This window comes from Apteryx mantelli, chromosome 3, assembly GCF_036417845.1.
Source record: "Apteryx mantelli isolate bAptMan1 chromosome 3, bAptMan1.hap1, whole genome shotgun sequence".
Classification (NCBI taxonomy): Eukaryota; Metazoa; Chordata; class Aves; order Apterygiformes; family Apterygidae; genus Apteryx; species Apteryx mantelli.
Window position 1 is genome coordinate 20,306,951 of NC_089980.1, and position 12,470 is coordinate 20,319,420.

The 12,470-nt window shown below is 38.4% G+C and overlaps 1 protein-coding gene across 1 annotated transcript in view; it reads right to left on the bottom strand.

Annotated features, from left to right (window-relative positions):
- Positions 1-2,562: 2,562 nt before the first annotated feature.
- The window catches only part of ZC3H6 (zinc finger CCCH-type containing 6), a 46,861-nt gene continuing 36,953 nt past the window's right edge, over positions 2,563-12,470 (bottom strand). The window contains exons 6-12 of the mRNA XM_067292874.1: positions 12,298-12,414; positions 10,716-10,829; positions 9,326-9,433; positions 8,296-8,549; positions 7,145-7,665; positions 6,629-6,865; positions 2,563-4,978 (exon numbers count right to left, since the gene is read on the bottom strand). Coding sequence (XP_067148975.1) covers positions 3,477-4,978; positions 6,629-6,865; positions 7,145-7,665; positions 8,296-8,549; positions 9,326-9,433; positions 10,716-10,829; positions 12,298-12,414 — 2,853 coding nt within the window. The 3' untranslated portion in view covers positions 2,563-3,476. The remainder of the gene's footprint in view (positions 4,979-6,628; positions 6,866-7,144; positions 7,666-8,295; positions 8,550-9,325; positions 9,434-10,715; positions 10,830-12,297; positions 12,415-12,470) is intronic.

Below are 12,470 nucleotides of genomic sequence, written 5' to 3' on the forward strand. Positions count from 1 at the left end.
ATCTAGGAGTACTCACTCCTGATGCCCAGAGAGCAGATAAGACCAGAGATGATAATTTTAGCCCACATTCTACTTAAAAACTCTTTCACATCTCTAGGGCTAGCAAGAGAGAGAAACCTTTGTGTCTCACCTGCTGTCCCTAAATCAGCAGATCCCACAGCTGACAGAGAAATGAGACTTTTCTCCTGAGATCCCTCTCAGCTCCGGGCTTCTAAGACACAAGGCCAGAGTAAAACATGCAACACTGATGATCACCCACCTTACAACTACAGGCTTCTGGAGAACCCAGGATGAACGATACCGGCCGCTCCTGTTCCTGCTCTTCATACCCTTGTTTCACAGCCTCAGCGACGTGAGTTTTGAGTATTGGAAGGAAACGCTGCTCCGTGCCAGCATACTGCACTTAACAGAAGAAACACGTCTCCCCTGCGAAAGAGAAAATCATTCCATACAGCAGATTGTAGTTAACTTGCTTGGTGGCTGGAGTCTGCTCAAGCTGACATCAGTAGGGCAGGACTAGCCACACACACACCTTCCTGCCCCCCTCTGCTAGGCTCAGACACCCCTAGCACCTTTCCCCTTGGCTGATCGGGTAGGTCAATACTTGCAGTGTAGTAATGAATCACCTCCACCTTTCCATGAGAGAGCAGCGGCAGATGGTGCACCAGGGCAGCCTTAGACTGGGAGAAGAAATCGGCAATGAACAAACCAGGGAGCACAGATGGATGGAAGAGTTGCGCTGTGGCCCACAGATGCTCACGCTGCCGTTGAGGACACTCGTGGGAAATTGCTGGCCGGGCAAGGCTAGATCTTGGGAGAAGGCAGGAGGTGGTTACACTGGGAGACAACAGACTGCAAGGCCAAGCTGGCCCCTTTCAAATTGCATTTTCTCCTTACCTTCTCCATCTTCTTTTCCAAAATAAAGTTCTACATTACATTAAAGATACTAACACAGGAGTGGGTCTCCAAGGTTAGAAACTATCACCCTGGGTCTCCCTACCAGAACACATCCCATTTTGATCTGCAGCTCCAAAGCTGGTCTGTAACTTTTAGGTGAATGACTCTGTGCTTCGTAAAGACTCCCCTCTTAAATGTCACTACTACAAACGGTGGAGAATCTTTCACTTACTTAAATAAGCTGCTTCAATAGCTAAATACATCAGTAAACACTGTATCTTACTTCTGGTTTGAACTGCAAGTGTCAGCTATTTGCCCTTGCTATGCTTAACTCAGTGCATGGAAGAACTATTGCAATTTTTCCCTGTGTTGATATTTACAATGTCTGGTTAAATATTTTTCGTAAGGCAAACCATTTAAGATCCTTCAGTTACCTTGATTATGAGGCATGTCGTTTTGCCCTTGGTATCTGAGTTTTTCCTTTCACCCTTCTTTTTCAATACCTTCAAAAAATTGGAGAGTCCATTTCCTTGATGGTGTCCTCACTGCCCTATAGAGGTCATAACTTCAGATTCAGGCTGCCCATCCTACAAGTCTGGTCTAACGCTTTCCATATCCAAATGTGAAAACCTGCATTTGGCTTCATGCATTTGGCTACTCAGGCAATGCAGAACTGTCACTTCTTCTTTTTGTTTCCCTATATATCCATGTATTTTTCCCTGCTGTCTTGGTTTCTTGATAAAGTCTTTAAAAAGCCAAATTCATCAAAATTCATCAGTTTGAAGTCGTCAAGTCAAGAATTATGTAGGACTAGTGTACTACTCCAAAATGGCAACCATGTTTCACACCCGTGATCTAGTTTTTAATTATTTTGAATGAGTGCTATTCAAAATATCCTAAAACTAATACAATGTGTAATCTGAGAAATTAGGAAGACAAACAGAGATAATTATTGCCTTTAGCAATGTCTCCTCTGCTATGCTTTACAGCAGTAGAATTTTCCCTCAGTGCTTCCAAGTCCTGCTCAGCAATGTGAGACAGCTTGCCCTCCCATCTGGATTACTGCTTGTCTCACAGGCACAAGAGACCAAACCAAAGAATCTTGGATAAATGTGCTGTCCCAACTGGAAGCACTACCTGGGCCAAAGAAACAGAAGAGGAATAGGAAGAGGTCCAACAAGGAAGACACTTAACGGAAAGGAGCATTCCGAGTGGGCGGGAACCAGAAGACAACTGAGCAGACTGCAAATTTTTATTTTAAATGCAGCTAGCTGGGGATAACTACATTTCCTGTATATAAAAAGGAAGCCAAAAGGCAAAACAAGAAAGGCTTTAAAGACAGTTGTGCTCTGGGCATGCAACATCTTCAAAAATTAAGGAACATGCATGACATTTCTCATAATGACCTTAATTATAATAAGAGAACAATGATGGCTCTCTCCAAATCAGAAGTCTGATCATGAAATCACTCACCAAGCTAACTCCTTTGGGATTCAACACAAGTTTAATTTAAAAACCCACTACAATCTGACTGCCAAGTGGTATTAGCAGCTGACTGTACTAAAACACATTCAAGCAACTTCATCTACGTTTCAGGCACTCCCTATTGCTGTTTCCCCAGGCCTAGGGAACTAGCTGTAAACATGTCAACATCACAGTCATTACCAGACTTTAACTGTACCCTTTTTAATTTTTTGTTAAAAATGTCATAAAGACACAATGAATACAAGTACTGCAGTTACATCAATACAAAAAAGCAATACAAATTAAGCAGCTGAATACAAAAATACATTGAAATACATGAACACCACAATGTAACTTATAGCACTAATCAGAATTGTGTATGCGTGAAAAAATTAAATAAAAACCTTTTTTGTATTAGACAACTTAGGTATTCTCCACTTTAACAGTAACTTTCTTCTAGTTATGTACTGCACAATTTCTTCTATATACAGTATAGAATAAAATACTTTTAAAAGATATGACATTTGTACTCCTCAATATGTGATATAGGTATCTTTTACACTAAGAATATTGACTGCATGAATAAAAACCAATGTCTTACATCAACTGATCTGAAAAGGAGGATCAACATTTTCCTTTTAAATCATTTATGTATATTTCAGTTAGTAGGTTTGGCTTGATGCATCAGACAATCCTTGTCAAACAGTGTCTCTCACAGTAATGTACATAATATTGCTTGTGTCTATACAATCATACAAATGTGGCAATCATATCTAAATGTTGTTTATGAAAGAGACAGCTCACACATATACAGGTCTTCAGACTTTCTTAATGACTTATTTACAATGAAAGTGCTTTTATCAGCTCTAACACGATACATGTTTTTTCTACATGTCAATTATTAGTCTCCCTGAAATTGGAAAAGTATTATATAGAAAATACCACAGCTTTGCAAACACTATAGCATACTGTATAACTGCATGTGGTTCTGAGATTAGCAGCTGAAAAGTGTTGATAATTATAATTTAAAAATAAATAAAGCAAAGAGGTAAACCAGTTACAAAACAGCAGAAAACTGCAATATTCACAACAGTAAAAAGACTTAAAATCAATTGCTAACAAAATGGTGAAGCAGTTGGATCAAAAGTCTTGAAAACATCTTTTAATGACTTATCATCTGATTCCCCATTTGGATCATTATCCTGTGTTTGATTTACCTGTCCAGGCTGTCTAACCTGCCTTGGATCACTGTACTGTGGTCTGATTAATCCTGATAAAGCTTGGATAGGAAGATTATGCACCGCAGGTGCAGCGCTGGAGTGTTTAGCCTGAGATTTACTGGTGCTATTTGCTTTATCTGAAGCAGCTTCTGCTGATCCTTCTGTATTTTTTTCCACATTAGAGACAGCCTTCTGCAGCAAAGCATCTTCCAAGAGACTGGGCTCATTTTTACCAGAATTTTTCAAAATACTTTTTTTCTGATTCTCTCCATTCTCCCCTGAATTAACTGGAGTTGTGTCCAATGATGAGCTGTGATCTCTTGGATCATACAAACTAATACCACTAAGTATCGATCCGGGAGTTCCCAGCCTGACACCACTTGACGATAACTTGGGTGCATATGGAGGCAGAGCATCCGGGTCAGCTTTAGAAGTCACAGCTTCTGAGGACTGTGATGAACTGGCAGCAGATCTGGTGAGGCGGGGGTCAAACTTTGTAGGATGTGAATCCTTTGCGAGTCCATGATGTGCATCTGTACTAGACAGTCTGTGGAGTCTGGGATCAACATTTTTTTGTAAGCGAGGGTCTCCTAGTTTGCTCGAGCTACTGGCATGCGAGTCTGCAGGCTGATCCAAATAGCCACTCCTGCCCGTTAAGTTATTTTTTGCTTTTGCAGCTAGTCTCGGGTCAGCTGGCATTACATTTGGATGGGGATCATTTTTTAAATTCCGCAGTTTATTAAGTCTCTGGTCAGCAATGAGTGGAGGAAGAGGTAAATTAATCGAAGAGACTGGGTCAGGTTTAGGCAAAGGTATTGGGAGCAAGTCTTCAGGAGCCCATACAATATGTTTAGCAAAGTTTGGTTTCATCAGGGTAACATCCATTTTAATGTGGCTGAACTGCCTCAGTTGAGATCGGGGATCCCTTAATGTTACACCAGGTAAAGGTTCCAATGGTATTAGGAAAGCTCGCTCTCTCAATTCTCTTTCTGAATCCTCTTCATCATCATCCATTCCTTTTTGCTTGACTTTAACACCAGTGTGCGCATGATGTAAATCCAGCTTTGCTCCCCCAAGAGACGAGCTGGCATGGCCACTTTCACTAACCTTTAACATCCTGGGATCTCGCACGAGCCGTGGGTCCAACGATGCAGATTCTGAAGGCTTCCTGGGGTTTGACCTTGGAGAGGCCCTAAGTCTTGGGTCAGCAGCCTGGGGTCCTGCGCCTTTTTCTTTTGCCAGCCTCGGGTCAGTAGGAATACCAAGCATGTGCTGCTCTGTGGAATGTTGTTGCCGACTCCTAAAATTTTCGCTTTGTTTCTTTAAGGTTTTTAGTATCGATTTAACACTGCTTCCCTCTTCCTCTTCACTACTGGAGTACCAGTTTACATTGTCATCTAAAAAAAAAAAAGTATATGTATCTGTATATTTAAGCAAATGATCACTGGGAAATGAGACAAAACATGTATTGCTATAAAAGGGTAACTTCTCAGTAAAATGGAAACTAGGTCTAGTATTAAGTCCTAGTTCACTGCATTATAACAACCTTGATCTAAAATGAAAAAAAAAAATCAGTTTAAATGAAGAACCGAAATAACAAAAAACTCTGTAGTTAGTTGAGATACTCCAAAACTCTACTGAATTCTCTCCATGTATATCTCTCAATATTAATCTTGGAAAATAACACACTTTCAAACAATTATTTCTACCTATACTAGTTTAAAAAAAAAAAAAAAAAAAAAAGACCCACAAAATTTTTAACATCTGAGTCTCAATGAAAGTGACCTTCCTTGTTGCATAGGAGGAGGTGAAGTAAGATGGAACCTTATAATTGCCTTAAAAAACGGAGAGATTACAAATGCCGAATTGCTGCTTCATTATGGTCCAAATCACAAGGTTTGGGGGAGCAGTCAAGATTCAGAAAGGGTAGTAAGGGCATTTAATTTTAAAGAAAAATCTCTCAATTACCTCTGCAATTTACTGGAAAGCAATATAGCAGAAGCCTCATCCACAGAGCTGTGTGCTCAGGTCCACTTTCTAAACTTATATAGCCACTGAAGGAGACCCTTGGTCTATTTTGGTTCGGTAAGTTGAGAAATGAAGATGAAGCCCACCAGCATCAGCACTTCCTAATTCACATAATGTTTCCTCAGTGCTGCTGTATCACACAAATACTCAACAAAAGGGAGTGACAGGGTGAAGCTACAAGGAGGCAGCTAAGAGGAACGTTTTTCCGTTATGCTGCTTTGTGAAACCCCTCTACGTGGGAGGACCAGTCACTCTAAAGCACTGGCGAGAATCCTTCCGTTAGAGTAGGTTACTCTTGTTTTGCATGAAACCCTGAAGGACTGCATTTCTGGATCTCGCTCACCATTCGAGCGGAAATATATTGGTGGTGTCACTGTAATCATTTGATACAGCAAATCCCTTTTGTTACATAAAAGATGCATGTTGGTCACAGGACAGAAGCACTTCCAGAAGCCTCAGAAAAGAGTGCAGCAGGGAGCAGGCCAAGGGACAAACACATTCTGTCTGGCTGAATCTGATCTGCAGGCTTGCTGCTCTCATTCTCTACTTTAGAGACACTCAGTTTAAACATTGCAAAATTCAGGTATTGCAGAGGAAGGATACTGCTCTAGAGAAAAGGAATGAGCAAAAAGATCAAGAGGTGCCACAGAATAAATAGAATCTAAATTGAGCATGTAGCACTGGCAGTTAGAAATAATAAACCTTTCTGTTTCAATCAGGGATTTTAAGTAACTGACCTAGCAACAACAGAACCTTTTAAAAGTACAAACTATATGCAGGAATTATCTACAGATCTTTCTACTTTGAACTGAAATGCATTAGCTAAGCCCATACTAAAACCATAGAATAAGCTGGAAAGGAAAGTAAGTAACCACAGCTGAAATCATTATTTGAGTTGGTACTTGTGCACACACAGTAACCGTGAATGGTAACATGATGAAAATCCAAATCAACGGATTTGTTCTAGGCTAATATATGGTCAATACAAATGTTTCAAACTCTAACAAAATTAACTTTACCTTCTTCTTTGCTCATTGCCCTCTGACCCTGGCTGCTGACAGAGTCTCCATCTTCCTGATGCTTTTGACTAAGTCTTACATAAAGGGCTTTCTGCATTGCTGGAAGAAAATCCGGCACATTAATGGCTGGTTTATGGCCCATTTTACTGATGCAGTCTGACTCACTTCCACCTGTATGCGACTCTTGAGCCATGAGGTGAGCCTGGTGATCTGCAAATTCGCCATGCCATGTTCCATCTGCAGTACCAAAAAAACTTGTTAGCTGATGTCCTATATAAGCCTTTACAGCAGAGGAGTTAAAACATAAAACACTTAAACCAAACCAAATTAACTTGAATTATATTACACATGATTAGAAAGCATCAGCTGAAAAAGCATTACACACTGAAGACATTTCAGGAGAAATGACTTTCTCTCCAAAATTCTGTCAGTGCTCAGCTTTGGGGCCATGATGCCTTAATACTGCACAATTGCAAAGCGTCACATCAAGGAACAACCATTTTGAGAAGTGCTTACCACCAGAGTTATTAGTTGGCTGGAAGTTATGTACGGCTTGATGAGAATAGTAATTGTCATAGAAATCAGCTGGGTTCTGAATAGGCTCATAATTCATATTTGGCTGCCGTTCACCAGGAATCTGCTGATATGGTGGCCCTGGAGGACAATGATTCTCTCTTGGCATATTCACCATATGTCCTTGAACTCCTGGGGCATTGTAAGATCCACCAAGACCTGGTGGTGTTAAAGGTGGACCACCTTGCTGTGCTTGCATAGGCATACCAGTCTGGTTCTGTGGTCCTAAAAAGCCTGGTGGAACACCCTGCATAGGAGGACTCTGTGGCATTGCTGGGCCTTGAGGCCCGGCGCATGGATGATGTCCAGGAGAACCTGGGTGCATCGGCGGTCCATTGTGTCCTTGTGATATGCCGGGTCCTGGCCCTGGACTTGAGCCTGGATTATACATATGCTGAGAATGTGGGTCATTCCCCTGAAATGGTGGTCTTGGTGGTGATGTGCTGTTATAGAAGGTTGGTGGCCTGCAGGCAAAAAATTAACTTATCAAATTTTGCACCTACACAGATCAACAACCTATTACCTATCTCTTCCTCCCTTTTATAGATGTCTGTTCAAACTTACTTGATCAAGACTTTTTATAGAAGTCTGAAAGAAGCAAAAACATTTTCAGCAATAGTAACTGCTTACATTACAAACACATCACAACACATAGCAGAACTTGTCTAGAAGCAGAACACATTTTTTCAGTTATCAGCACACAGAAAACTGAACATCTGCTGAAACGAATAGTTTTAAACATCCCAAGGCCAACAATCTCCATCAGGAGTCTCCACTGGCTTCAGTCAAGAAAAAGCTAACCCTGAAAGATTCTAGAAGGAGAATGAACTTTGTTCAACTGCAAACAGAGATAGGCAAGGCAGGCACACAGCCAAAAACAAAGCAAATGGAGTGAGTTTTTGGAAGGTCAAGGCTCAGCAACAGTTGTCTCCTATGGAAAGCATTAAGTAAATAATTAAAATAGCCAATATTTGACACATTATTAACTTAGCAATATACTCAGAAGTATATGCTTTTGATGGAAATGCAGACAACTGTTCAAATAGCCATACTTTCTTTTTATGAAGGACTCTACAGAAAATACTAAAACCTACTTTTTTCCAATTTTGTGCGCTAAATCCACAGTAGGCTTCACAACTATTTCAAAGAGAGATGGGATTTTCTTATATTCTCCTGAAGGATCTTGAAAATTTTCTGCATCAGACTCAGAAAATGGATATTGCTCTGGTGGGGTTGGCAAAAGTCCAACGCCGGGTGGTGGCTTAGGGAGAGGAACTATCCCACGTTTTCTGAGTTCTTCCAGTTCCTTTTCATCTTCATTTTGTGGTTCCTCCTCAGTATTCAAAACCTAGAACAAAGCAATGTAGAACACCCTTTATTAAATTTGCAGTGTATGCAATTCAACTTAGTCTTGCTTTTTTTCATTTGAATGTAATTATCTGTTACAATACTACTATCTATTGATACTGAACTCAGCTGAATTATAAATCTGTTATTACTTTTGTCCTATAGGATTTTGATTCAACAGCCATGAAGAAAACTTAGTTTCTGTAGTCAGGAAAGGACAATTTTACAAAGGCCCATTTCCTTTGACCAGTAATTTTAGGAGACAGAATTACTTATTCCAAAATTCATAATGTTTTCAGGGTTAAATTTGTGTCACTTTTCTGCTAAGGCTTGTTGCAGAGTAACTGGAGAGAGACAGGAACATCCTACTTAAAACATCGGTCAGGATTTGATGAACCATTCATAGGAACCACCCTGTTCTTTTCTACACCCTATGTGCAATGGTATTTCAGATGACAATCTAACTTCTAGATAGCTAAAGCTAGGCATAAAGCCACACTTCTTGTTACAGAGTTCATGAAGATTTCTAAGAAAAGGGAGCAAAAGAAAGTTCATGGGCTGAAATACAAGCTGTGAAAATAAATGAGTCCAATCAGGGTAAGAAAACTGATGGCAAGGAGAATTCACTGTGTGGAATCTGGTCACAGACCTGCCACGCTCAAGGGAAACAGGAACATTTAATATCATTAGTGTTTAGCATCATACTCCCCCAGGCTCCCACTGAAACTTCCAGCCCAATGTTTTAGAAACAGATCTCATTTACAGATTATAAATTACCTTATCCAACAGCTCTTTTGTTTCTGCAGTCAGGGGAGCGTGAGAAAATTTGCACTTATCTCCTTGATAGCATTTTGCTCCTGTATGGTAGAACTTGCAAGGGAATTCATGTAAGCAATCTATTAAGGATTCTTAACAAAGGTTGATCTGTAGTTTGCATTACTTGGCAAATTTACAAAATTTACCTTTCAGCTATCCTTCAGTTCTTGCTTTGGAAAGATTAAATGCTAAGGAATGTCTTAAGAATTTTGTAAGCTAATAGCCAACTTACCTCTTAGTTTCATTTAGCATTCTACTAATAGCTACATCACTGTAGCTATTAACATTATTTTTGACTTGATCCTAATATTGTCATTAAGAAGTTGATGATCTCAACTCCAGAATAAAACACACATCCTTTACAACAAACAAGAAGAGATCAGGGTTTAAAAAAAGATATAGATGCATCTAAATTGAAGCTTTCTAATCTTTAAAAATGTTAAAAATCTGTAAAAAATAAACAAAAACAGTAATTTTATATTATTCTCTTCTCCAGAGTACCCAAGCAGAAAAAAAAAAAATCTTAGTATAGTAAGTCTACATATTCTCTGATATAGTCTCTTAAGAAAGGAAATAACCACCATTTAAATCATTTACATCAGTTAAGAGTAAATATAAACTTTCAGTTTGGACTTTAGATTTCCCATTTATTTACTTAAAATTAAAGCTGATCAATATTAGCAGTTCCAACTACATAAATGCACACAAAAGAAGAAAAACAATAATGAAAAGTATTTGGGAAAAATCTCAATTGAGACCACATTCGGATCAATAAAATTAAGGGATGGACTATATGTAAGAATATCTGCTCACTGCAGGTAAGATGGGAACAGAACACTGGAGTGGAAGAACAGAAAGGGAAGAAAACACAGCTCTTGGCATCTTGTGTATGTATCTATAGCTTAGATGTTTCCTTAGTTTATACAAAACAAAGCATCATTATGCTCTTAAAAATAACTGCAGAAATACTACTGCGATGTTCCAAATTTTTATGCACAATTTAAATCCAGCTGATTTGCAATGTTTCCATCTGCCAGACTTGCAAGCCTAACTTGGGTTTTAAGAGTCCAAATATGTGTGTTCTTTGTCACAGATCATCACAAAAGCAGACAGATTACAGTATCAGTTTACTTATTGATATATTCAAGATATATGAAGAATTCTTTAAAAAAAATGAGATAGAATCACATGCACACCTTTGAAAAACACCTTTTCAGTCACACATATTTCCTGTCTTTAGCTCTACAAGTCATTTTATAACAAGCATGTAAAAATAGCTAAATGAACGTCAAGTTACGCTAAAACAAAAAATAATAGGGTTTTAATTCAAGTATAGTTTTTGTTAAAGGATATTGTGCAAATAAATGCAGTTCTCTCCTTTGGTGCAGTAACCCTGTATGTAGAACTTGCAGATTTCCTTTTTCTTTTCTATCTCTGCATCATGATCAAATTTACACTGCTCTCCCTGTAAATGAGAAAACAATAGAAACATCAGTCTGAAATGCCAAATAATTCCATTTCATATTGAAAGAAAAACATCCTCCTTAGCTGGATTTAAGCTTTTTATCTTTATTTACACAGAACTATATCATAAGCATGTCCTTGAAAAACTACGAATGAGGGCCTGGCCATAGAGAAACAGTTCATGAATCAGGATTCAAAAGAATATATGCTGATGGTCCATATGAAACAAGCTGGTCTTATACTACCAGTTCTCCTCTTTGTGTCCACCTAGAAAAAAGTACTTAAAAATGCATTAAACAAATTTGTTATTAAAATTATTTTTCCATGTAACCAACTGCTGCAACTGATCAGAAAAGATGATTCTTTTTTAAGGGAGTGAGGGAAAACCAAGAGTCCAAACAAAGTATTAGACTCTTTAATATAAAAGGAATAAAGTCCAAACAATACAATGTTTTATACCAACCAAATCATCTTATATATTAGAATTAGTTTGTTGGAAAAGTTTTGTACAATCTTTGTAATTATTTTCAGGAAAAAATGCACTAACTGCTCTTATAGCTATTTGTTTTAAAACTGAAGGTGGCAGCAAATACTCATCTTACTGAACGTAAAGGACGTTAACACTAAAATATATAAAGTCATCAACACATGCATTGCTTTCAATCTCCCCCTGGTTTGGGAAAAGCATACTAATTTTCACTTTTACTTTCACCATCTGAAAAAGAAACAGAAAATGGTCTATCACTAAATATGCAAATAAACTAAAAATAAATGACGCACTTGCTTGCTGAGAAGCATGGAGTTTTTCTTAATTGTGTTTTATAACCGACTGGACTATTCTGACATCAGAGCTCCACAGCAGCATAAGCTTCAAAATGAAGCAACAGCAAAATTGTTATGCAAGAGCAGACTGTCTTGCTGGGGCTCTTGCTTGACAGCTGACTGCTCTAAATAGTGTTCTCTTCTTTCTGCTGCCTTCCATTTGCTGGCTGAAGGAAGATGACTTCAATTCTTTTACTCCCCCAACGCCACTTTTACTTTACAGAGACGAATAATTCTGCATAATTAAGCCATTCCTTCAGTGTTTCAAAATTAGTAGCACCACATAACAAAAAAACCCCTAATACATTCAGAAATCATTGCCTACTTACAGATTCCATACTTGCAAGATTTGATATATATTTACAAATGATATATTGTCAGTTTAAGTCAGTACTGGATATACTAATAAGCAAACGTAATAATTTTAATTTAATTTGTTATACTTTTAAATTTGTAACAGAAAGGGATATTTTTACACAAGCACTTCTGTTGGCATTTACCTATAAATACATAAAACATCAGAAGCCACAAAACACTGAACTTCGTCATGCAAGTTTTCTTTGCATCAGCTGAACTAAAGAGAATGGCACATCTCATCCTCTTCCTCACAGCAAAGAACCAGACCGACAAAGACAGTGCATAATTACCTTAATACATCTCCCTTCAAGGAAATATTTACAAATTTGTTTGCCTTTATGTTCCACTGTATGTTGATTTATGAATTCCTGACTCATATTAACCCACTTCTTCACTGGTTTGCCGTCCTGTAAGAAAAATGAACATCCTATTGATGCTTACTTAAGTGCAGCTGCAAAAATAT